This window comes from Oratosquilla oratoria, chromosome 29 (assembly GCF_046742065.1).
Source record: "Oratosquilla oratoria isolate Oo_2021 chromosome 29, ASM4674206v1, whole genome shotgun sequence".
In the NCBI taxonomy this organism is placed as follows: domain Eukaryota; kingdom Metazoa; phylum Arthropoda; class Malacostraca; order Stomatopoda; family Squillidae; genus Oratosquilla; species Oratosquilla oratoria.
Window position 1 is genome coordinate 22,563,619 of NC_134805.1, and position 26,783 is coordinate 22,590,401.

Consider the following 26,783-nt stretch of genomic DNA (forward strand, 5'->3'; position numbering starts at 1 on the left):
CAGATGCGTTTTTAATAGCTGGTTCCCGGTGGTCCGGCCAGTCTGTGTGTGTGTGGTGTGTTTACATATGTACGTTTGCAAGTACAGTATGTGTGTGTGTGTGTGTGTGTGTGTGTGTGTGTGTGTGTGTGTGTGTGTGTGTGTGTGTGTGTGTGTGTTTACATATGTACGTTTGCAAGTACAGTATGTGTGTGTGTGTGTGTGTGTGTGTGTGTGTGTGTGTGTGTGTGTGTGTGTGTGTGTGTGTTTAGTGTTTACGTATATACGTTTATATGTATGTATGTATGTATGTATGTATGTATGTATGCATGTTTGTACATACGGGGAGTGGGGTGTGGGGATGCGTGTAGGCCTACATGAGCATGTACTGGAAGTTAGCCACAATTGTCCTTCAGACGCAAACAAAAGAAACCTCACATCTGGTGCGGCTTTGAAAAACAGTCGTTACAGAAACCACGTTAACTCGTCTTTGACTACGGCGAGTGGTGAAAGTAATCGAATTCAATATTTCTTTTATGAGGAGTATCTTACAGAAAGGGATCGAGGGGGGGGAGGGGTAAGGAAAAGGCGGGAACTGGCACACGTGCTTCTTGTGTCCTGTGACACCCAGGACAATGTCAAGGTCTTTGTAAGTAGGATAAGAACAGTAGTTCAGGAGGGAAAATGTACACTCATGTACATACTGATGCATACGTGTACACACACATATATACACTATTACACCAGTGTTCCAAAACATCTTCCGTCTTCAATGGAAATACGCCAGTGCGTGTGTGTGTGTGTGTGTGTGTGTGTGTGTGTGTGTGTGTGTGTGTGTGTGTGTGTGTGTGTGTGTGTGTGTGTGTGTGTGTGAGCGTGCGTGCGAGTATGGGTTGGGTATCACGCCTAGGATTTTAATCTGACAACTCTTCTTTTTCGTTTGCATTTTACGAAGATGCCCTCCACCCAATCTGTCATATTTTCTTGATCAGCATTTCTCCCGTCATTCCATCCACCCTCGACGATTTACCCAGCTTCAGTATATTCGCTTTCCCTTTTCTCTCGTGGAGGTTCTCCCTCATCAGTTCTCTCCACCATTCCAGTGACTGCTTTAACTTGAACGGGTAATGTTTGATGTTGGGTTGTATATGCTTTATAATGTTATAGTTATATTTATTGTTATACATGTTATGATGTACATCAAAGAACTGAATGAGGACCTGGAAGGGGATTAGATTGACTTGAACTCTGGATACAGACAGGACCATAGTATGGAGGGGAAAATGGAGGCGAGGAGGAGGCGTGTGGAGGGACACAAAGGAAATGAGCAACGACGACCCCTGTGGATGGAGGTGGGAGGCATTTCCTCCACCTGCGTCACTGCCTGTCCGTGACAGGACTCCCTCCGAAGTTCCTTCGTCAGGAGCTCGAGCCTCGAGTCTTCCTGCAACAGGCAGGTTATTGGGTTCATGTGTGTGTACAGGAGATTTCGCACGTGTACATGTACATGCACACACACACACGTACACACACGTCTGGGTGTGTGTGCGTGCGTGTACATGCGTGTAGTTTCACACATGAACATGAACAAAGAGTAGCTACGAGGCCTGCATGATAAACAAGAGGCCAGGTGAGCGTACAGTCAGACGATGAAGCTCATTTTTTAACCCTCACCCCACCCCACAGCCGCCGCCACCACCGATACCATCAATTCCTGCACGTTCCCACTGGCGACGTGGATGACTTAATTTCTTTCCTAAATGACGCCATTAAGAGCTTCGACGCCGACAGAGCCAATTCTCGTCCAGACAGAAATGGCTTCCGGTAAGCAAAATATTTAAGAACTAATAATAAGCCCCCCCTCCCCGTCTCTCTGTCTCTTTCTTCAGAACTTTTATTTTGTATTTAACTTCTAGAAAAGAAAGCAAAAACTATATGATTTTTGCAATCACACTGAAGAATCCGAACGAAAGTTTTAAATCTAAAAAGCAAGGCGACATGACGTCACGACCATCAACCGTCACCTGCCTTCCCGGCCCTTCCCTACATCGCATTCCCAAGTACAACCAGCTGCACAGAAATGGCGGCGGACGCATACAGCTGTGGAATACATTACTTGTCACACAAGCCGTGCATTCCTTGTTCAACTTCCTCAGACTGGCGCAACAAGAGCAGGCGATTTTATTCATGTGAGTTGGGACCTCTGAACGAGACAATGTCTCGATCGATCTGAAGAATCTTTCGTCCCGCCCACGAGAGTCAGAGTAACGACCCGAGGCACAGCGATACCGAAATAATTTCGGCCCTGGGCAGGATTCGAACTGGGTACTGGGAGCACTACTTTCCAGTTCAGCGCTCTACCAACTGTACCACCGAGTGTGTGTGTGTGTGTGTGTGTGTGTGTGTGTGTGTGTGTGTGAGAGAGAGAGAGAGAGAGAGAGAGAGAGAGAAACAACATTTCCAGTAGATACTCCGGTATTTCCTAATAGTGTTTTTTTTTTTTTCAAATGTATATACTGCATAACATCCTTTGGATATTGTCTTTAGGGCACTGAATATTGAATTAAAACACGTTTAAATATACACCCACGAAAATAATTTTAAGAAATATTTGCCACAGGGTTCTGTGGACGATTGCGCCCCCCCCCCAATCTGGGGAGGAGGGTTATGAAAACAGGATATGGGTATTGTTGGGGGGATATCTGCGGGTTGTTCAAGAAGATGGACGAGTATGGGGAGAAAGAAAAGAATTGAGGGGAGAAATGGAAGGTGAAATGAGAAATATGGAAGAAGAATAAAGGGGAGGTGAAGAGGGGAGGAGTTGGGTTGAAGGGGAGTCAAAGGAAGATGTGGAGTCGGGGTAGGAGTAAGAGGAAAACTAGTAATACAGGAGTAATAGTTGTACTGGTAATGGTAATAGTAACAGTAATAGTAGGAGGTACTACTGGTTGTAGAAAGTACTGTAGTGAATGTTCAAAGTGGGAGGAGGGGTGGTGGTGGTGGTGGTGGTGGTGGTGATGATGGTGATGTGACAGAGTGAGGAAAAGAAAGGAAGGAACGAGAGAGGAATGGTGTGATAGGAGACAGGAGGAGTGAGGAAAAGAAAGGAAGGACGAGAGAGGAAGGGGGGGGAGGCGAGAGGAATGGCGAGTTAGGAGAAAGGGGGAGTGAGGAGAGGGGGATAGAGGTGGGGGGGGGTTTACAGCGTGGAGGGGCGAGAAATGGCACATCCTCGTAAAAGCTGCCCTGTTGGCCCAAGGGGCGGGACATGTGGTCAACCCTCAAACCCCCTTCGACCCTCTTCCCCCCCTCCCCCGCCCCGTCGCCCCCCTTCCTCCATTCTCCCCGACAACCTTACCTACTCTCCCTTTTAGCCACCCTTCCCACTCCCCCCCCCCCGCCTTCTCCCCGCCATACTTTGCCCTTACCGTTCCACTACGTTCACTCCCTTAAAAGTTCCCTAAAACATCTTCCGTTCCCCAATATCACTCCTGTAAAAGTTCCTCAAAATCGTTCCACTAAAACATTTCACTTAAAAGTTCCCCAAAACATCTTCCTTTCCCCAAAATCAATCCTGTAAAAGTTCCTCAAAATCCTTCTACTATTTCTCTTAAAACATTCCCCTAAAACAGTTCCCCCTTAAACAGAGAACCAGGTTACTCGAATTCCCCCAAAATTCTCCACCAGTACTGCTCTTCAAAACCGGAAATCTAAAATCAGTCTCCCTAAAACCGCCTCAGTTATCCTAAACCGCTCCCCAAAACGACTTCAAAACAGTCTCCAAAACCTTCCCAAAATTGTTCCACAAAAGGTTTCTCTAAAATCTCCATAAAGCAGTTTCGTGTACTCTGTTCCCTATAAACAGTTTCCCATAAGTTGGCCCCCGCAAATGAATAAACAAACAAGTAAATACACAAATACACCCAAGAGCAGCTTTCTTAAGACTACTAGGAAGACTTCCAGAAAGTGGTCCACCAAGAACTTTAAAAACAGTAACGATAATGATAAATATAAATGAAATAAATTAAATCTCTTGAGCCCCGTCAAAAAAAGCATGACTACTAAAAATGCACTTCAGAACCCTGCCCCCAAATATGCTCTTGGAAACAACTTCCTTGGGCCCAGTCTCGAACGAGCCATTCAGGAGCCAGGATGCGAAAAATCGCAAAATACTTCAAGAGCTTCCGTTTCTCGCTCGGCTCTCAAAAATGTTGTGCCAAACTGTAGAAAACCTTGCCTCCTTCCCCGCCCCAGTGCGTGCGTTACGTTTGTGTGTATGTGTGTGTGTGTGTGTGCGTGTGTGTGTGTGTGCGTGTGTGTGTGTGTGCGTGTGTGTGTGTGTGTGTGTGTGTGTGTGTGAGAGAGAGAGAGAGAGAGAGAGAACATGTTCTGATTTCCTCTTCTACCATTCCTCCATCTTCTCTCCTCATCTTATCCTGGCCCTTCCTTTCTTCTTCTTCTTCCCCTCACTACCTCCACTGCCTCTTCTGCACCTCCCAACCTCTGATCTGGCCGGCCAACACCTTGGCAGCACCTTCCGGCCCGGGAGTAGCCCTTCTGCGGACACCTCCATTCAGAGCACCGTCACCTCTCCGCACGCCCTTGATGCCAGCCCGCCCGCCCGCCCGCCCTTGGCCTTTCATGATTGCCCCTTTGCCCCCCCCCATCACCACCACCACTCCCCACCTTCCTTTCACTTCTCTTGTGCTCTTTTACTGTCTGATCCCTTTCTACAGGTCTGGTGTCGGTCTCTCTGTCTCTCTCTTTCTCCATCTCTTTCTCGGTCTGTCTCTCTCTCTCTCTCTCTCTCTCTCTCTCTCTCTCTCTCTCTCTCTCTCTCTCTCTCTCTCTCTCTCTCTCTCTCTCTCTCTCTCTCCCTCTCTCGGTCTCTTTCTCTCTTTAGAGAGGCTCCACCCCTACCTCCCCTTTCCCCTAGTTGACCAGAACCTAGAAACGCAACTGGTGTCTAGAGCACGCCTAGATCTAGCTCTCAGACGTCAAGACGTCATGAAGTAGACATCAGCGCTCGTTACACATTTCACTCTGGTAAACGGCTGACGACTTCATCACGCAGTGTGGCCGAGCCGATCCTTCACTGCACAAGTGTCGCCAGCCATAACAAAATATATAAATTGCGCCACACGACCCAAGAGGTCACCTGTAGGCTACAGTGGGACCCCCTGGAAAATTAATAAAATAGTTTAATTTTGGCCAAAATAAAATATATAGATGCTCTGCGTTCCAACCCGAAGCCCAACCAACTCAGGGCTTCTCTGACCCAAAACTCCGAAACCCAATTCTTTCCGTCTCCCATAACCTCCCTCCCCGGTCCCCCTCCCCCCCAGTCCCCCTCTCCGACCCACAGGGTACCCGTCAACCCTGGTCGAGGGCCGCTCTCCCGTGGGTAAGAACTTCTCTGTCCGTCCTCGTGGTAACATTTCCACTTTGATGTTTGAGTATTTCTTGTAGTAATAGTAATGATGGATGATTGGTTGATGACGATTGCTTGACGATAATGATGATAATAATAATTGATGATGATTGATGATAATTGATGACGATTGATTGATGATGATGATGGATTGATGATAATTGATGATTGATTGATGATGATCAATTGATGATGATCGATTGATTGATGATGGATGATGATTAATTATTATTAATGTGATGCTCGGTGGCCGAGCGGGTTAGGGCGTCGACACTTACGGCGAACGTCGAAACGATGGCGGTTCGAACCCAGCCGCCGGCGAGTTGATCTAAGGGCATGATTCATTAAATTCCACGCTACAAAGTCCTCTGTAAGGGGCACCGTTCTAGCCTCCTGACACGGGGGAGTTTGTGACGTTAAACCAAATTATTAAAATCGATCTTTCCCCATCTACTTCGACTAGCTCTCCAACACTAGAGATGGCAACCGGCGACTGCTCGCCCAGCCTCCTCCTAGCATCCGGTGACAGAAACCGTCCCACTCTAATACATCCCAGGCAACAACCCACGATTTCTTCGTAGAGGGATCTTTGGGGAATGGGGAATCCTTAGTATCGTTGCCGACTATTGTAAGGCTGCGGGTTTTTAACCAATGGCACCCTTGGGAAAGTAGGAAGTAGTATTCTCGGCAGAATAAGATCGGCTGGTAGTAACCATAATAAAATCATTAAATGTGGTTTCCATCGCCAAAGGGTGGGGGAGAGGACAACTGACAATTTCTGGCGATAAGATTTCATGCCTGGATTTTCTGGTCCGCCATTTTCTTTCTCAACCACGTTCCGACTTCGATGCCAACTCCCCAATCAATAGGTCGCTTCAGATTTGCAACAGAAACGTTCTGAGGAACCGAGTTTAGGGCAAAAACTTAACCTGAATGAAATCGTCTGGGAGGAGTGAATCTTTAACTCAAAGCGCCCTAACCACGTTTGGCAGGGTTTAACCGTGATGGGTTATCTTTCCACACCGGGGTTAGGGTTGAGGCTACTTTCAACTGAACAGAGTCGTCTGATCTCGCTTGCAAGCCAGTTTCTCAAGCCCCGCTGGCCAGAACATAGTTTATAAAGTTGATCACCGAGGGTTAAAAGGGTTAAGATTGGTCCGATCCCATCAGCCACGGGTGTGACGTTAACCACAACAAAAATGGTAAAGTACTTCCATTAGGTTGAAGTGGTTTGTACCCTGGGGGCTTAGGATAGAAGAGCTGGTAAACTACAACTCTTAATAACAAGAACAAGAACAATAACAACCCTGGGGCCTGAACACACCAACCTGGTGCTTGCTACCTTATCGCCTTGATTCATGACTTGACAACAAACAACTGTTGTCACAGCACCTGCACGCACACCTGCAGACGTGCCTTGTTGACATCTGCTAAAACGAGACCTTGCCCCCAGGAGCAAACCTAACCAGGAAGGACTGGGTTACCTTAAACAGAGGAAGAGCCAAGGTGGGCAAAACGAGAGAAAATCAACACAAGTGGGGATACACCAATAGCCCCCAATGTCCCTGTGGCGAAGTACAGACGATGATCCACGTCCTCCGGGAATGTCCATTGAGTCCCCATTGCTCCGACCAAGACCTTAGGGAAGTAAATGAAACTGCCCTTATATGGACACGGTTCTGGTGCGACAAGATATGATGATGATGATCTGCTAAAAAATTCCTCTTGTGGCAGAATTTTCCTTCTGACGTCAAGTTACCCACTCCCATCCCTTTACCCCTATCTATACCTCCCCTCCCTCCCTCTTCCTTCTCCTCCTCTCCTTTACCCTTCCTCCTCTCTCCTCTCCCTCTTTATTTTCTCCATTACTCCTGTTCCTGTTAGTCTTCATCTCTCAATTCTTTCTCCATCATCAACTCTTCTTCGTTCTCCTCACTCTTCTCGCCGTCCGCCATCATCCAAATTGACTTCGAAAGTTCCGTCAGCACCGTCTTCACCATAGATTTACTCACCATCGCCTTTTTATCATCATCAGACATTGCAAGCCAACCTGAAGGCGCATCACAATGGGCTATTTTTCCTTCAACTGTTGGAGCAAATCTCCAGTACGCAGCTTTCGGGAAGGAATCCGATATGCTGGAGAAAAAATAAATTTCCTTCAGCATGTCAAATTAAGGCCCTATATAAACTGTTGAGAAAACAAAATACTTTGCCATAGTGGTTTCCCGTCGGAAAAAAAATCTGGAGGTAAGCGACACCGCCGATTAGTTGGAGGTTGGACGAAAAGTAGCTCAGTGTGATAATGCCTTCAAGCACACTGACTGACGGAAACTCTCATACGTTATTGTGATCGCCACTGAGCTCTCCACCATGCGTGTTGTGTAAGTAGAGCACACTCATCGCTAATAACTACCGCTGTCATCATCATGTTGTACTATTTTGATTGTGTAATGATAATAAGCCTTACACCAAAAACGAGTTAAATTTTCCGTTTTTCTTTGCAATCTCGGGTATAGTTTCACTAACACCGCCATTGCTACCTACCATCAGAGAGCAACAACATCAATAAAACTGTCTTCGTATTCATTTCGTGTTCTTCCCTTCCCCCGTCTCGTCCTCCTTCCACCTCCACCTCAATTACTCCCTAACTCCCTTTTCCTCCTTCCACTCCTCCGCTTTCTACCTCCATCCTCAGTCACACTCCACAAGAGGACTACGAAATCTCTCGTTTCTCGTGGCCATCGGGGTCACGACCGCCATCTTGTTTTTTCTTCTTCTTCCTCCATCGAATCCCACCGCAGTTCGGGATGACTTCGAAGGCCCGTGCCGCTCTCCAGCTCTCAACTCTTCGCGCCATCTCCTCACATTTTCTATTCCTTCCTTCACATTTTGCTCTATAGATTAGTTTATCCATTTCTTACTTATATGAATTCGTAAATCCTTTTATAAAGAATTAGGTCGTCGTCTTTGGAGACGCCGCCACAGAGAACGATTCTTGATCGTCCTTCTTTGGGCTCCGTCTCGCCTCGTCTCGCCTCTTGGGTCCACCTTTTACCACCGTCAGTCCGAATGTTTATGGTCAAACCCCCCTCTTCCCCCCCACTTCCCCCTGCCTCCCTTTCCCTCCTTTAGCCTCTATTACAAAAACTAAATAGACGAATAAAAATAAATAGATAGGACCGCAAAGAGCACTTCATTCTCTAGTCTTTATAAAGCTACTAGAATGGTATATACTGTATGTATGCACACACACACACACACACACACACACACACACACACACACACACACACACACACACACACACACACACACACACACACACACACACACACACACGTACGTACGTACGTCTCCTAGGTGTAAGGAGGTTCCTCGCTTCTGTTCTTATCCTAATACCCCATTTCTACCTCTGTCTACCTTTTTAGCATTCTTCTTTCTTTTCTCCCTTCCTCTGTTCCCTCCCTATCCCCCTCTCTCCCTCCCTTCCTTATCTGTCTCCTCTACACCTATTCACTAGGCAACACACATACGCCACCTCCCACTCCCTCCCTCCTTCCCTCCCTCCTCCTCGACACGCCAGATGGAAGGCCGGGGCCGCGGTCTACAACGCTCGCGGGGTCTCGGTCCTGAAGTTTCAGGACACGCGGGCGGGTTTCATGAAATGTGCTGAAGTGTGTGTGTGTTTGTAGATACATGTTTAGGTATATGTATAGATCTTTACATGTGACAGTGGGAACAAACTCCGTGACAGCCGCAACAGATTCCAAAGGGATTTGACATCAAAACGTGACGAAATTTTCACACTAAACAGACTAAGAAACAATGGTGCCAAACTGTCTGGAAGTAGATTGAACCAACTTCGCCAATCGTGTAGTAAACGAGTGGAATAAACTTCTTGCAGAGGCAGTGCAATGTAGTACAGTTCCAAGTTTCAAGATTCATATAAACATCTATGTAATATTTTGTAATTCCTGCCACTCATTTTTTATATATTTATCATTTCTCTTCATTTTTACTATTCGTCTATTATTAATTAGATAATAAACAAACAGAAAAATAAATTTATTTTTATTTCTGTTTATTATTATTTTTTCCGCATCCGAGCTAGTTATGGACCAAAAGGTCTCCTGTTGGCATGCTCTTCCTTTGTAATCTCTAGCAAGCTCCCAGGCAAACACCTGACCCATCTCCGTCGTCTCTGAGCCGAAAACTTGTTCAGCAGAGCCACAACCTTGATCTGCACCCATTTGGTCTTTATCTCTGGTTGTCTTTTGAGGATTGTCCTCGTGAACAGGGTCAACATTCCGCAGGGGAACAGGCAACCGAAGTACACTGGCTGACGTTCAGTGATAAGGCAGGTTACTTGTCTCGTTTTGGTATCATAGAGTGCTTGCTTTGGATTGCTCTAACGAAACCCCACGCCCTTCGTAGCTGTTATTCATTTAAAATTTTGTTAATTTTATTTATTATGAGGGGAAATAGATGTTGATAAAAATACTGATGTAAATATGAATACGTTAACATGAACGTAAGTGCAAATATGAGTATAGATGTGTATCAATATAATGAGTATATAAACATAAAATGCTCATAGAAAAGGATGCGGAGGTAGGACAAGTGGTCCTGGGGAATCTTTCACACACACACATTATATATATATGTATATATATATATATATATATATATATATATATATATACGAATAAATCACAAAAATACGTGATTCACAAAATGTGTAATAAAACCACTTGGAAAATAAAAATGAAAGGTGACCGAACGTTTTCGTCTATTTAAGACATTTTCAGAGGTGAAAATGTCTTAAATAGACGAAAACGTTCGGTCACCTTGCATTTCATTTTCCAAGTGGTTTTATTACACACACACACACATATACATATATATGTTGGGTGCATAATTTATCTCTTAGTGTCAGGCTACAATTAAGTTTTCAAGATGTTCTGGTTGTACTTCACTTCATGAAAGATTGGCATCTGGACGAGTTGTCCACGTGCGCTGTTATCATTTGTCTTGTCTACGGCAGTGGTCAAAATGTCCTTTACAACGAGTTCTAACGACTTGCAGCGCCGTGCAATAGGAGGCCTTTTGGTCCGTAAGAAGGTCACATGAAGTATAAATAGATAAACAAGTGAAGGAAGGAATTAAAGTGGTTTGTGTTTCAGAGATTTAAATTGCATTGCTTGTGGGAGGGAGCCTCCGGTTTCTGGTCAACTTTGCACGATAAGGTTTAGATTCTTTTCATAAACTTACGGTTTGTGTTAAGCTAACCCCTTAACCTTTTATCATTTCTGTTTTGTTTTTAATATTCTTGTTTATTTTTATTTCACCTTATTTTCAAGAGTATTCAGATGTTTCGGGCGATCTTTGCATTTATGTCTTTACTTATTTATTTATTTATTTATTTATTTGATTATTTGATTATTCATAGGTTTCGGGAGGATCATTGGATCTCTTTTAGTTGTTACGGTCGTTATACCCGTCATGTTATGACGATGCTTCCAAAGTAATCCAGGAATAAAAGAAAATATTCTAAACATAAGGAAAGCTCTTTAAAATGTTCACTTTTCTATATCAATTATGTGCATCAAATCGGGTCACACTCTTAACACTGGAGTCCCATTTTCTTACTCTTAATTCTGAAATAGTCCCACAAAACTCCTTTTCACTTCTTATATCATTCTTATTTCTAAGAAGCTTAAAATGTCCCGGCAAATAAAATTTTCAGCATTTTATCATTTACAAGAGTTTAATTTCATTGCCTTTCCCATACCATTCTACTACCTTGTTTACAAGTTCTTGAATATCCACTTCATATTAGTAATCATTATCTAAAGTTTATATATATATATATATATATATATATAATATAATTTTATTATGGAATATCTCGGTCCATAATACAGAATCCATCTGTGACACCTTTCACGTTAGTTTACTAGTTTAAATCAAATGTATCAAATCAACTTCCCTTAGCCGCATACTTTGGAGCGACAGTATTTTAAGATAATATGATTAATTAAGAGCATGTGTGTGTAAACAGTGACTTGTTTGTTAATGTGTGTGTGTGCGTGTGTGCGCGAGTGTGTGTGTGCGCGCGCGCTTCTCCTGCGCATTTGTGGAAGTAAACGCGCGCACAATTTCAGCATGTTCTATATTTTATGTATTTGTATATTTTTTCATGCATGTTGGATTTCCACTTGTATGCGTCAGTACATCACGCCAAGAGAAGGATGCAGAGGTAGGACAAGTGGTTATGGGGGGAATCTTTCACATACGTGTTACTTTGTGCTTATGTGGATCTTTTATACAACTGTGGCATCATCGGAAGCGTGCTGGTCTCTAATTCACTAATGTGGGAGTTCGAATCCCGCACTCCTCTCCGATTCCCAGTAATGTGTGTTACCTTACCCCAACAGTCCCCAAAGCGCATAAGGGCATAGGTGCTTCGGTCGTAGCTACTAAGCGACTCCCGACGTAGGTTTCTCGCCTTCTTCCTGGGAAGGACGGGGAACCAGGGCACGATTCCAGGGACGGCCCGGGTACGAGTTTCCAGGGACGTACCTGGAATAGAGTTTCCAGGGACGGTGCACAGGGACCCCAAGGGGCTGGCCGTGTCGGTCGGACCCTGACCCAAGGGATTCCTCTTCCTGCCCCTGTGTCAGGGTCTCTTGGAAGGCCCTTAAGAGAGGGAAGGGGTTCTCGTCAAGGGTTGGTATGTGAAGATGAACAGGCAGGTGGTATTTGGTAAATGAAACTGTATTAAATGTTGGTGTATCTTGGGATTTTTTAAAAATCTGATTATTGTATTTCTTTTGTAGAAAAGAGACCCACTTTGGGTATGCAGTAGTAGACTCGAGTGAGTGAGTGAGTGAGTGTGTGTGTGTGTGTGTGTGTGTGTGTGTGTGTGTGTGTGTGTGTGTGTGTGTGTGTGTGTGTGTGTGTGTTTTATGATAATGAGGATGGTACAGGCATGTTATCAGGAGTAGAGCGTGTTTCGTTTGTGATGAAGGGATGTTAACGACATCGCTCGATAATGAAACTAATCATTTCCTCATCATACATGGGTGCCACAGAATGTATCACCCCCTCTCCCTCACCACCACCACCCCGCGTGTGGTATGACTTCGAGACGCTGTGTGGTGGTGGTGGTATGAGTGTGGTAGAGCCAACGCGGTCGCCCTCCGCGCGGGCTGGGAGGTCGAGTCTGAAGATTTCACGGGGGGAAGGGGGGAAGGGGCGAGTGTTGTACGACTAGAGGCCCCCACATTCCACAAAACCCCGGACCTTTCCCAGAAGCTTTCGTCCTAAAAGATGCGAACGAAAACCTCCGTAGGTGAGCAATACCTTGAGAGAAAGAGACCCTCGCGATGCTAAGCAGTGTTGATGGCGCGGTGGTCCTCGGCGCCAGGTTTATCCCAGAATGGATCGGACAGCTGACCCCCCAGCCGCGGACGCGGGGGCCGGTAATAACGCTTCATAATGGCCGGATTCGAACGTTGATATCCGGGCGGCGAACGAAGACTTCTGGGGCCTTCTGGGTGGCGCGGAGGGGCCCCGCGGCCATGTTGTGATGAAGGGGCCCACGCTTTTGGGGCCCCACTAAATCATCTTCATCAGAAACCTCAATATGCAGAGACTTCGCCTTTGCTACAACGTTGTATTAAAACACAATAAATCAGATAAAACTTGGCGAGATGGACGATTCGCCCCCACACTTGGCTGATGATACTCTCCCGAGTTTCGAACCCCCCTTCCCCCATCCCTCCCCATCCCGGTTGGGGGGAGGGGGGATTGGCTACGTTTAGCCAGGCAGCCAGTGTCTCAGCCAAGTCAAAAGACTGTATCACAGTAAGCCCGCAGCAGACATTTGGTCCTGTCCCACAATGTACGCATATCCATTTCATTGCTGTTGTATACAAATCTCTACAAAAATGACCTTAATAACAAGGGAGCCACTGTTCATGATTAGATTAGATTATTAACAAGAGTTTGTATGGTTCTGTGTGTTGTTCACCAACGATATCCGTATGAAATATCTAACTTCATTGTGGACCGTTTGTCTGTATATGTATGTATATATATGTGTGTGCGTGTGTGTGTATATATATTTAAATACATACACGTGTAAATCACACGTCGCGGCCTCGTCACTGGGATAGGAGGCAAATGACACCAGGGGTAGTTCCCCCCCCCCAGTGGGGGTTTCTTCCTTCTCAGGAGGCTTTTTTGTTTCCTTTATACCAGAGGATCCGTTGGCTAATCAGTTGGTATGTTGGTGCATTTCCAAACACCTGCCCCCCCTCCCCCCCATCCCTTTCCACCACATTCCTTTTGTTTCTTCCTCCTCCTCCTCTAGCTCCTTTTCCTCTTCTTCCTTCTCACGTTATTCATTCCCCTTCTTCCCTAATTCATTTTCTGCCCATTCCTCTTCCTCCTCTCCTTCCTTTTCCTCCCCCTCTCTCTTCCTTTTCCTCCTTTCCTTCCTTTTCCTCCCCTCCTCTTTCCTCCCCTCCTTCTCTTCCCTCCTCTTTCCCTTTCCTCCTCTCCTTCCCTTTCCTCCTCTCCTTCCCTTTCCTCCCCACCTCCTCAGCGCCCCCCCTTCTTCCCTCCTTTTCTCCCACCTTCACCCACCCTATCTACATCTTTCTCTTCTCCTTTCACCCCCTTACCCCCCCTTTCCCCTCCCGTTCTGCCTCCTACAAACCGCGCGCTGTCGGTCTGTTGGTTTTTCTCCCCCGTTCCCCCCCCCCCTTGACCCGCTCCCCGCTGGGAGGCCCTCAATTTTGGGCCAATTTTCGGGCTGCGGGATGTTGGTGGCTAAGAGACCTTAATAGGACAAGAAAGAAGGAGAGGGGGGGGAGAAGGAGAGGGGGGGGGAGAAGGAGAGGGTAGGAAAGACATTGGAGGAGAGGGAGAGGGTAGGAAAGACATTGGTGGAGAAGGAGAGGGTAGGAAAGACATTGGTGGAGAAGGAGAGGGTAGTAAAGACATTGGTGGAGAAGGAGAGGGTAGGAAAGACATTGGTGGAGAAGGAGAGGGTAGGAAAGACATTGGTGGAGCAGAAATAGAGAGAGAAAAAGGGACAGTGTGTGTGTGTGTGTGTGTGTGTGTGTGTGTGTGTGTGTGTGTGTGTGTGTGTGTGTGTGTGTGTGTGTGAGTGTGTGTGTGTGTGAGAGAGAGAGAGAGAGGAAAAGAGGAAGGGAGAATTGGGGTTGAGGACATACAATCGGAAACAAACAAATAAGGAAAAAATATTTTCATCAAAGGTACGATACCGTCGCATATCTCCAAAGCTTCACACTATGCCACATACCACCACACCTACTCGCCTGTCTCTTTAGATCCTTGACCACCGCATATGAGGAGGGTTGGGGGTCGGAGGGGGCACTATGCGGTGCCCCCACCCCCTCAACCCCAAGCAAAGAATTACCTCAAAATGTGGGATGTCTTCTCCAGCTCCTCATCTTCCTTCATTACCTCCTCCTCCTCCTCATCTTGTCTTCCTATTACTCTGGTTTCTTCCTTCCCACCCCAACCTTCCTCTAAATTTCCTCGTCCTCTTCCCTCTTTTTATCCTAATTCTTTCTTCTGTCCTCTCCCTCTTCCTCCTCCTCATCTTGTCTTCCTATTACTCTGGTTTCTTACCTCCCCCCCAACCTTCCTCGTCCTCCTCCCTCTCTTTATCCTACTTCTTGCTTCTGTCCTCTCTCTCTTCCTCCTCCTCCTCTTCCTCCTCCTCCTCGAGGGCAAGACCAATCCTTTACCGCCACCGACGGGAGCGATAAGCAGACCCCGCCGCTTATCGGCCATCGGGAGGGAAGAGGAAGAGGAAGGAGGATGGCGTGTGTGTGTGGGGGGGGGGCACTGGAGGACTGGGAAGGGAGTAGAGACCCACTCTGGGGGACCGGGAAGTAGGGTCTCCCTCTGGGGAACTGGGAAGAGAGTAAGCCTCCCCCCCCCTTCTTTGGGGAACTAGGAAAGGAATTGTGCCCCAACTAAGGACACGGAGAGGCCCCGCCAGTGTCCTCAGGAGAGGTCCGTACCTAAAAACTATTCCAGCTCAGAATATATATATCTATATATACATATATCTATATATGGATATATATATATCTATATATACATATCTATATATCTATATATACATATATGTATATATCTGTATCTATATATATATATAATTTATATATATATACATACATATTCTTTCAGGTAAGGAAATGTATGCATCTAGACGAGAATGGCTGATTCTTGAAGACAGAGTTTTGGCCTGAGGATGAATAAGATGGTCTGGCTTCAAGAGGAATGAAAATTTGGCAGAACGGAGTCGAGAATAGTTGCCAGTACTTTATTTGCCAAAATCATCATCATCATTATTGTTAGCTGTTGTAGTATCTAGTAGCTATGTAATTGTTTGACCTGAACTCGTTAACTAACAATGAATCCCTTAAACCTAAAGTAAACCCAAAGAATTACGTAACTAGTTGACCAGTAGACACCCCCAGAACTTCTCTTCCGGGAGACGCCCTGAAGGATCTACCAGAGACGTAACCAACACTGGTACCCGACGATACCCGTCATGATGAGCCGTATCAAGATGGGCTTCTGTGTGTGTGTGTGTGTGTATTCACTTGGTCTTTGGATCACGTGTTGGACTCGTGATCGACAGCTATTTCCCTCCCGGAAGAGAGCTCAGAGCTCGTAGGTCCGATCTATGGGTAATGCTATGACCTTACACACACACACACACACACACACACACACACACCCAACTCCCCGCCCACGAGAGTCAGAGTAACGACCCGAAGCGCAGCGGTACCGAAATAATTTCGGCCCTGGGCAGGATTCGAACCAAGTACTACGTGTGTGTGTGTGTGTGTGTGTGTGTGTGTGTGTGTGTGTGTGTGTGTGTGTGTGTAGATCCAATGGGATTGCATGCGTGCACAAACACACGCAAACACACAAACCTGGCCACCCTAGATCAGACACTGGCTTTAGGAGGCAGAGCAGATAACGTTCGATAAATAGTTGAAGTAGGGGTGGCTCCCCCCCCCTTCGTTTTCTCTCTCTCCCTCTCTATCCCTCCCCTTCTCTCTCCCTCTCCCATCTATTTATATCTCCTCTTTTTCTTTCTCTCTTTCTCTATCTTCTCTCTCTCGCGACGTACCCGTTGACCTCTCACCCTAATGATACGATAGCCTGACAACAAGAAATAAAGGAAAACCAGAGAAAACGTTACGATAAATAGGGAACACAAGTGGGGGGGGGGAAAGGAACAGATCGCGAATTTTTTCATCTCGCCAAATTGACGACGACCGCGCGCGTCGACGAATGCCCGTTCAAAGGTGTCAAACCAATAAAAATCCTCGTCTCCCATTGGCTGCCCGGCTGACGAGGCGTGAAATAGGGGCGGGGCCATAGCAGAGGTGTGAAGACCAATCAGAGCATAGAGGACATCGACGCCTTCCTCGGCGTTGTCGTCTCATTGGCCGATAGACCCCCGCGTGAATTTATCCTAGGTTGGCGAAATCAAAACATCCTAGATAGCGTTGGGAATTTTTTATGGGAGCATATATTGGGTTTGTTTTGATATTATCCCTGCTCTCGATCTTGACCTTCGCTTTCTGGGACATACAACACCTGTTTATTTGTTTGTTCTGTATTATTCGATTTGTTTTTCTTCACGTTTTCATGGAAACATCGTGATTCATATTTTGTCCTCGTGAAGGTTCGATTTTATTATTTCTACTTCAAATATGCTTCAACTGTTGTCAATGAGAGATATTTTCCCCTTTGCAAAGGGTATCCTTCTACTATCTGTAGTGATGATTGTCACAACTACTAGGGGAGAAAGGGGGCTGTACTAATTCCCAAATATTGGATCAGTTTTCAAGTGTGTGCGTGTGTGTTTACATGTGTACATGTCAGCATTGGTAGTTTCTAGTAGACAGTAGCTTTCTCATGTTACGAAGGCGTACAGACATCAGTTTCTCGGATAGAAGGGGGGGGGGGACCAGACGAGGAGTTCCCAACTGCAGGGAACTTCGATTACCAGAAGCACTTGGAAATAAGTCACAAATCTAGATTTAAGAAGGAAATAGGCAAGAATTGGTTTACTAATAGGGTGGTCGATGAATGGAATAAACTTAGTTACCATGTAGTAAGCGCTGAAACTATCAGTTGTTTTAAAAAACGATTAGACTACTTTATGGATGGGGATGACAGGTGGTGATGGATACGGAGATGCCTAGTGTAGGGCTTATGGTCTCTTGCAGTCTCCTTTATTTTTATGTTCACTGCGAGAGGAGTTTTTGTCCCGGATACTGGAGACCTGTTCCGAATTTTGGAGAATTCTCAACGAGAGAGAACTATCTCGATATCTGGCTGACTAGGGAAATGTTTACGAATCACGACTTTGACGTCTACAGCGTGTTTTATTCAGATGAATGAGTGCATGGCGGCAGTCCATAGAGACGGCAGACAACGAAGTAAAATTTTCAGTAATTTGTGTATAGAACATTCTAAGGAATGACGTCATCGCGTCATTCACTTTCGTTTGCTTATCGATATATATATATATATATATATATATATATATATATATATATATATATATATATATATACACACACACACACATTTATTTATTTATTTATTTTTTTGCCAACTGCCCTAACAAGCCACCATGGAGGCTCTGTGGCGGCGATGTCGGCGGTCTGGCTCCCGCGGTGGCGGATGACATTGGTCGGCGGTGCCGCGCTGTGTGTGGGCAACCCACGGCGGCAGCTTCAGTCGGCTGACACGCATGCGCAAGTACAAGTACAAGTACACGTACGTTTACTAGTTTCTAGTCACACACACACACACACACACACACACACACACACACACACGAGGCAGACCTAGGCTCGATTCCACCGGTGACTACCACTTGCCCAAGCAATTCAAGCATATTATTGAGGAACCCTGGGAATGAAATTCAGACCGTTCCGTCAAGATGATAAACTTGTACACCTGAAGTACTATTGGGAATATATTTTGGGGCCAACGGAAATGCCTGAAATCCTGGAGAATTCTAGATTTGTGTGGTGTATGTGTATGTGTGTGTGTGTGTGTGTGTGTGGTTCACCACGGTCTTTGTTCACATGTTGGATTCATGTAGACTAACATCAGCATTAGGTAGTAGTAGTCAAACAGATTGAGATTTAATGCTACAAAATCCCCGGGTCCAGACGATAAAATTTCGAGCGTTGTTAAAGAGTGTAAATATGAAATCTGCGATCAGTTAACAGAAATATTTAACAAGTCTGTAGACACTGGTTTTGTGCCTATTGCTTGGGAGCAGGCAACCGTTGTTCCCGATTTAAAAAAGGGAGAGATATAGTCTTTATGCAACTACAGGCCAGTCAGTTTGACATCAGTTATAGGTAAAATGCTTGAATCAATAGTATTTAATAGAATCAGGAATCACATCGAGACTTAATTTTATTCGTGACTCGCAACATGGGTTCTCCAAGGGTAAGTCGTGTGCAACTATTCTTTTTACACTAATGTCTACAAGACGTCATATAGCAATGATAGTTACGATGTTCTTTACCTTGACTTTAGCAAAGCGTTCGATATGGTGGCTCACCAGAGACAACTAAATGAAGTCAAAGCCCATGGCATAGGAGGAAAAGTGTTTGAATGGTTTAGAGCTTGGATCAGTGACAGAAAACAGCGGGTCACCATAAACGGCGTAAAATCCAAATGGGGGAGTGTTTCTAGTGGAGTTCCCCAGGGCTCTGTTTTGGGTCTCTCGTTGTTCATTTTGTATATAAACGACTTGGACAATGGGATTAATAGTAATGTTAGTTTGTGGACGACACTAAAATAGGACGCCTAATAAGGTCAGAAGACACTGATATTCTACAGAGGGATCTTTAATTATTCACATGGTCGGTGAAAAGGCAAATGGATTTCAATATCTCAAAGTGCAGCGCGTTAAATGTTGGTTTACACAACCCGAAAAGCAGGTATAGCTTGGATAACACTTTTTTATAGAAAAAAAAAATGAGTGCGAGAGAGACTTGGGAGTTCTAGCGAGTCCTGACCTTAAATCCAGGAAACAGTGCATTAGCGCCAAGCACAGAGCTAACAGAGTATTAAGTTTCATTGTTAGGACGTTTACGAATACAAGTGCAGAGGTATTCATTGTATATCTTGCGTTTGAGCCATCCTTGATTATACGGTACAGTTTTGGTCTCAGTCCTACAGAATGGATACCAATTCACTAGAACAAGTACAGAGGAGAATGACCAAAAGGATACATAGACTCAGAAATTTACCTTACGAGGACAAGCTTAGGGACCTTAACTTACACTCTGGAAAGACGCAGAGTGCGGGGTGATCTCAGAGGTGTTCAAGTGGATCAAAAGCTTTGAAAATGGTGACGCAAACAAGGTCATCATATTAAGACAACAGGGCAGGACTCGTAATGGGTTTAAATTGGGCAAACTTAGATTTAAGAAGGAAATAGGAAAGAACTTGTTTACCCATAGAGTGGTCAACGAATAGCCATAGTAACTATGTAGTGAGCGCTGAAACTATCGGTTGTTTGAAAAGGTTAGACAACTTTATGGATGGGGATGACAGGTGGTAAAAGAGCCTGGAACTGCCTAGTGTAGGCCTTACAGTCTCTTGTAGTCTCCTTCATTCCTACGTTCTTATACGTTCTTATGAGAGCACTTACACTCCCCGATGAGATCTCAAACCTCGTATATGGCCCGATCTATGGTTAATGCTGTAATCTTACACACGTACACACACACGCATACACATTGCATACCAGAGTTGTTGGAGTACCGGCTTGCAGTACAGCGATACTGAAATTTTCATCCCTGTGTGTGTGTGTGTGTGTGTGTGTGTGTGCGATTGCGCACATGCGTGCGAGTAGATAATCTTGTATTTATAATCTACATTCCTTTAGTTATGTTTACTTACGTGTCTGCATGCGTGCGCGCGCGCGCGACGTCCACGGGCAACTTTTACATACGACATCCTGCCTCACTCCCGACTCCATTGACGATGCTGAGCACACCGTCTCTTATTTCATCCCGAATGCTACCGAAACTCGAACTGAAACTCCACCGACTAAGTCCACATGGATAAACGAGAACACAATTCATGAGGTCTTCCTGTTCTCGTAATGATAGCGAGAGTTTAGTGTTCACACGTGTTTATGGTTTGTACACTATGAGGACTGGACAAAAAATTGTATTAAAAAATAACTGGAAGTTGTTTGGCAAGGGCTAATGAAAGATAATTACCGTACTTGTAACAATAACAAAGTAGGTAAACCCAATTCCGCTAACCGCGTAGTTAAAGAGACGAGATCGACTTCCCGTAGAGCTAGTTAGCACGACCCAAACCTCCAAGATTCAACTTAATAAGCACGTAGTTGTGATGTCCTAATGATTACAAATGGTTATAGTTAATTCCTTACTAGTCTGCTCGCGTACCTACTTGTTCACTTAATTCTATTTTATACTCTCTACATTAGTCCTCTCTACGGACCAGTAGGTCTCTCGTCGTCAGCGTCCTGGTATACCATTGTACATTGAAAATTTTACACAATACGTACAATAGTGCAAAAGTCTTTGCCAAGAGTATGATTTCCACCGCGCATGTGTAAATTCTCTTGGCTGGGATTTAACACACTTTTTTAACGTTCTCACAGCTTTTCATTAATCATCGTCACCTCTATTGCCTAAACCTTTCCATATTGTTTCACCCCCCCCCCCTATCTTGCCATCGTTTTTGTTCGCCCAGCAGTTACCGCCACTACAATTACCGTCAGCTTCAGTTTTCTACATCCCAGACCTAAAAGAATTCGTCCAAAATTCGCGGATTAAACCCCCCACCCCACCCACACACACACACACATACAGTCCTCATGAGGTGGGGACTGTGTGTGTGGGTAGGATGCAGGGTTGACTTGCTCTAATGTGGCATACCTCTCGCCCAGGCAGCATACCACCCCCATCCCTACCATTAGTGTCATAAAGCCTCAGTCATTTTGTCTATACTGCATACCACAACCGTTTTATTCCACCTTATAGGGAGGTGGACTGCTAAAGGCATCCACCCATCCTCCACCCATCCAAGTAATTCCATCATCACCACAGGTCATATTACTTTAACCATTAATATTCGTATCTGATGTTACACGGATGGTAATGAAAACTGTAGAATTTGAAATAATATTTATGTACCAAAATTGATCAGTATTCTTAGAAATTATTATGAATTATAACCGGGTCGCGTGAAACGTTATACTTTTCATTATTGAGACAAGCTACAATAAATCCATATCTACAATTATTGCGAAAATAATTAGTGATTTAAACTCCAATAAAGCAATAACAAGTATCGTTTTACTTAAGATTACTTTGTAACAACACGTACCGGTACTTACCGTGGAGCTGGTCCCAACACCAACTGCAAAGGAGATACAAAGGTTTAGCCACGACAATTAATAAATAAAATAAGGTCATAAAACAAAACAATATAAATTAATATAAATAAATTATGAAATTCTAGGGCTACAAGATAAATATGTTAATAGCCATGGGGTTGATTGCAGTACTGATACTGCTATGGCATCGACACCTTTGGTGATATATATATGTGTGTGTATGTGTGTGTGTGTGTGCGCGCGCGCGCGTGTGTGTGTGTCAGAGCGAGGGGGGAGGCGAGTCATAGAGCAAAATGGCAGAAACCAGAGTGTGTGGTCCTACGCTTCAAGACGAGAGAGAGAGAGAGAGAGAGAGAGAGAGAGAGAGAGAGAGAGAGAGAAAGAGAGAGAGAAAGAGAGAGAGAAAGAGAGAGAGAAAGAGAGAGAGAAAGAGAGAGAGAAAGAGAGAGAGAGAGAGAAAGAGAGAGAGAAAGAGAGCGCAGAGAGAGAGCGCAGAGAGAGAGCGCAGAGAGAGAGCGCAGAGAGAGAGCGCAGAGAGAGAGCGCAGAGAGAGAGCGCAGAGAGAGAGCGCAGAGAGAGAGATAGAGCGAGAAAGAGAGCGCAGAGAGAGAAAGAGAGCGCAGAGAGAGAAAGAGAGCGCAGAGAGAGAAAGAGAGCGCAGAGAGAGAGAATGAAGAAAGCGCAGAGAGAGAGAGAGAACGAAGAAAGCGCAGAGAGAGAGAGAAAGAAGAGAGCGCAGAGAGAGAGAGAGAGAGCGCAGAGAGAGAGAGAGAGAGAGAGAGAGAGAGAGAGAGAGAGAGAGAGAGAGAAAGAGAGCGCAGAGAGAGAGGGACAGAGACACAGAGCGAGAGTGAAAGAGAGACAGAGAGAGAGAGTGTGCCCAGACACCAGTAAGTCGGTCGAAGAGAAGGCGGCGGAAGAGTCGAAGGCTCTCCAGCGACCCAGGAAGAAGAGGCGGAGGAGGCGGCGGCGGCGGCGGCGGCAGCAGCAGCGCCCGATCACTCAGCCAGGACCGCGGCCGGGGCCGGGCCGACGGGCAAGTGGCAATCGGCGGGTGGTGCGGGCATTAGGCCGGGCTTTGTGCCCGGGACGGGGAGCAGGTCAGCGTTAATTAAGGAGACAAAGACGAGGCACCAAAGGCCGCTCCTTCGCGGACGCCCAAGTGTCGTCGCCTCCATCACGGGGCCTCGAGGGTACTCCTCCTCGCCCGAACTCTGGGGACTCTTAAACGCGGTGGAGGAGGAGGAGGAGGAGGAGGAGGAGGAGGAGGAGGAGAGGAGGAGAAGGAGGAGGGGGAGTACCTTCGGGAGGAGAAGGGAAGAAGGACATCTCCGGGAGGAGGAGGAGGAGGAGTAGGAGAACATCTTCGGAAGGAGGAAGAGGGGCACCATATATGAAGAAGAGTAGGAGGAGGAAGAGGAAAGAAGGATAACTCCGGATGGGGGGGAGGAGGAGGAAAATGGGGAGGAAAAAGGAACACCTCCGGAAGGAAGAGAGGAGGGGCACCTCTATGAGGAGGAGGAGGAAGATGAAGATATCTTTATCCGCGACAAAGATCTACATGAAACACAGCGATACCTCAGACCTCAACTTAGCGTTTTGAGGAGTTGCCAGAAGGTCGTCGCCTCCTCCTGCCTCAACGGGGCCAGCGAGCCAACGATACTTTTGGTCAACCCTATTGTTGTTATGGGCTGCAGTTCACCAGCGCTTCTATTCTTGTGGGTAATCTCGCGCCGTTGCGGTCAACTAAGAACGCATACATCCGTCGAGCATTGTTCAACTATTCTTCGTGAACAAGCACACTTACAGAACTAGAAAGACTCGTACAGGTTCTAGTCAACTGCGGGTATAGCAACAGTGACGTCAACAACAATAGAAAGCAAACTATCGGCAAGTGCTAGCAAGTGCTGTCTCCAACAGTCAGCTTCCTGGACTGATCTGGAGTTGTTCACACCTCTTGTCGAGAGAACACGAGGAGGAGGAAAGAACAACGAAGGTCATTACGAGTAGATACATCAAGCCAACACTCCAGCCAGATACTATCATGTTATGTGACAAAACAAGAAAAACCTCCAAGGTCTTAAATGGAAAAGGAACGGTCAAGACGCCATCGACTCCTCAGGAGACTTGGGCCATCTCGAGCACTCGCTTGGATGACAAGGACCTTCCTGTCATGATGCTCCACAGGTTAACAAAACCGGGGCATCAAGAATCGTTACGAGATCAAAGACAAGATTTCGTTCACTCTCCATCACCTGGAAAATACAACTGAAAAAAAAAAAAAAAAAAAGCTACCTAGTTTTTTTTTTTTTTTTTTTAACGGTAGCTTGCTAGCGTTTCTTTCGCGCTGCCTAGTGCCGTTGGCGGCTTTGGACAAGGCATTGGTGGAACCATCGATGGTTCCTTCAGAAGTGAGAGACCTTCAGAGCCTATGGACTTGGAAAAGGAGAGTCTATTCACCCGCAGAGATAGAGCAGGTGCGCTGACAACGCGGAGATCGAGCAGGTGCGGAGATCGAGCAGGTGCGCTGACAGCGCCTGGTGTTTTGCTGACTACCGCTGCCCCCTCTCTTTCACACACACACACACACACACACACACACACACACACACACACACACACACATAGAAAGAGAAAGAGAGAGAGAGAGGTGCAGTTGTATGATAAAGTCTGATGATGTTCCCAGAGACCAAACTAAACCGTTATAACCTCATTTGTAGAGCTCACAGGAGCACCCATTTCTATGACTGCCTCTTTCGGAACCCCCTTTGGAGGAGGGGGAAAGAATGCTGCTACCGTGTTCCTATGCGTCGTAGAGGGCAACTAAATGGAATGGGTTGATGGGACTAGGGATCCCCCAATCTATATCTCTGAAAAGTCGAGGTTTTCGATTGGTGTGCGTGCGTGCGTGCGTGTGTGTGTGTGTGTGTGTGTGTGTGTGTGTGTGTGTGTGTGTGTGTGTGTGTGTGTGTGTGTTCAATGTGCGTTACCGAGCGAAGGTGGGTGGGATACTTGGGTGGTAGTTTGGTGGGTGGGTGTGGGGTGAATTAGAAGCACTTATGCATGCGCGCGCCCGCTAAATCGGGCGTGTGCGCACGCATACGCTAGCGATTCCCGAACGGTTGCCCGCTTCCACCACAGGGGTGGGCACGCATTTATGCCCAAAACTCATTTCCCCGCAAAGCTAAACACTCTTACCTTGCGAAAACTGCGCTACACGTCACTCCATACATACCAAATGTTGCCTCTCTCCCTCTCCCTCTCTCCCCACTAAGCCAAGCACGCGGGTGAGGGAGAGGGGTGAGGGAGAGGGGTGAGGGAGAGGGGTGAGGGGGTAGTTGGGAGGTGAGGGTGGGAGCACGCGGCCCTCCTAAACACATCCTCATCTCCATAATTGCCTCTCCACACTACCTACGCTCTGCCTCGTCGACCGCGATGGAGTTGTCGCGGGTGAGGATTCACTCGAGTGGCCAGTCGGCGTTCGGCGGGCGGGGGGGAGGGGAAATGGGTCCTTCATATGGACAGACTCGTATCGTCTTTCTTTTCTTTTCCATCAAGAAGGACGTAAAGTCTCAGTCTCTTTCTTTCTCTCTCTCTCCCCCTCTCTCTCTCTCTTCTCTATTTCGTTTATATTTCTATATGCACATAACACATTGGTATGTAAATTTTGCGAGATTTAAGGTTGGCGCGGGCGCGCTACAGCGATACTTTGCACCCATTACATGCAATTCGTATTTGCGAGGTTCTCCCACACGAGTATCAGCATCCAAGGGGGGGGAAAGGAGGGAAGGATTTATCTCCGCCCATTAAGAAAATTACGCCCTTCTCAAAAGGTCCTTAAAGGAACACGAAGCCCCACTCTACACATTCTTTTTCCCTTCCCCCCACCCCCCCAACCCCCGGAATCCTCACGCCCGGCCGCCCGCCCGGCCACCGGCCCGCCTCCGCCGAGGGAATGCTTTTCATTAACTTTTGAGCAATAACCCGAATTGAAAGTTTGAATTAATTACCATACATTACGCTTCGTTTACTCGCATGCAGGCACGGGTGGCCAGGATGGGCGGGCGTCTACCCGGCCCCCGGTTCCCCGGTAACAGGGCCCGGTAAGTGGAAACCATCACCGGTGTAGGAAACTGCAAATATGGACCTCCAAAGCGGCGCCGACGCGCAATAGCGGTAGAGATGTTTCCATTATCTCTGAAAAAAAAAAAAAAAAAAAAAATCTTTAGCATTCCCTTGGTCTTCCTCGCGCGTGGGGATGGGAGGTGTATAATTTCCAAATAAAATTGCGTGCGCATGTGTCTTCCATTTCGTAATTTGGAGGAAATTGGGACCATAAAGATGATAATGTGTAGAATTTTCTTCCGATACCTAGTCAAGGGCTTTCTCGAGATGTATAAAATGGAATTCCGGCATTGCGCTTTCGCATCTCAGAAGACGCTGTTTATACCCCTAACCCACTTTTTCTTCTTCTTCTTCTTCTCCTTTTTTACCTGAAGAAAATTCGGTTACACTCGGTTTTCCGTTATACAGGAAGACGAAATATACCTAACACTTACTCTTCCTCCTCCTCCTCCTCCTCCCGAAGGCGCAGCATTGAGATACTGAAGAAAATCCTCGTTCCTCAAGACCTGAAGACCCGTTGTTGCAGAGAACCTACATTGCAGACCCAGTAAGCTTTTTGCAATACATTTCAATGCAAGCGAGTTCCTTTAAGTTCTTCAGTATAGTAACGCCACGCACACACACACACACACACACAATTTCCCACTTACTTTCTATGAGCAAGAGTTACTCGATTGTTTTCATGAACGTATACTTGAGACTGACACGCTTCTCGAAGTAGTGACACTGAGGAAGAACCCGCAAGGAGTAGGAACACCCTCCTGACGGAAC

General features: G+C 46.1%; 1 protein-coding gene across 1 annotated transcript in view; it reads right to left on the minus strand.

The window, feature by feature from the left end:
• The window catches only part of LOC143040893 (uncharacterized), a 259,576-nt gene that overhangs the window by 50,758 nt on the left and 182,035 nt on the right, over nt 1–26,783 (minus strand). The window contains exon 3 of the mRNA XM_076212339.1: nt 21,888–21,910. Within this exon, the coding sequence (XP_076068454.1) occupies nt 21,888–21,910 (23 nt within the window). The remainder of the gene's footprint in view (nt 1–21,887; nt 21,911–26,783) is intronic.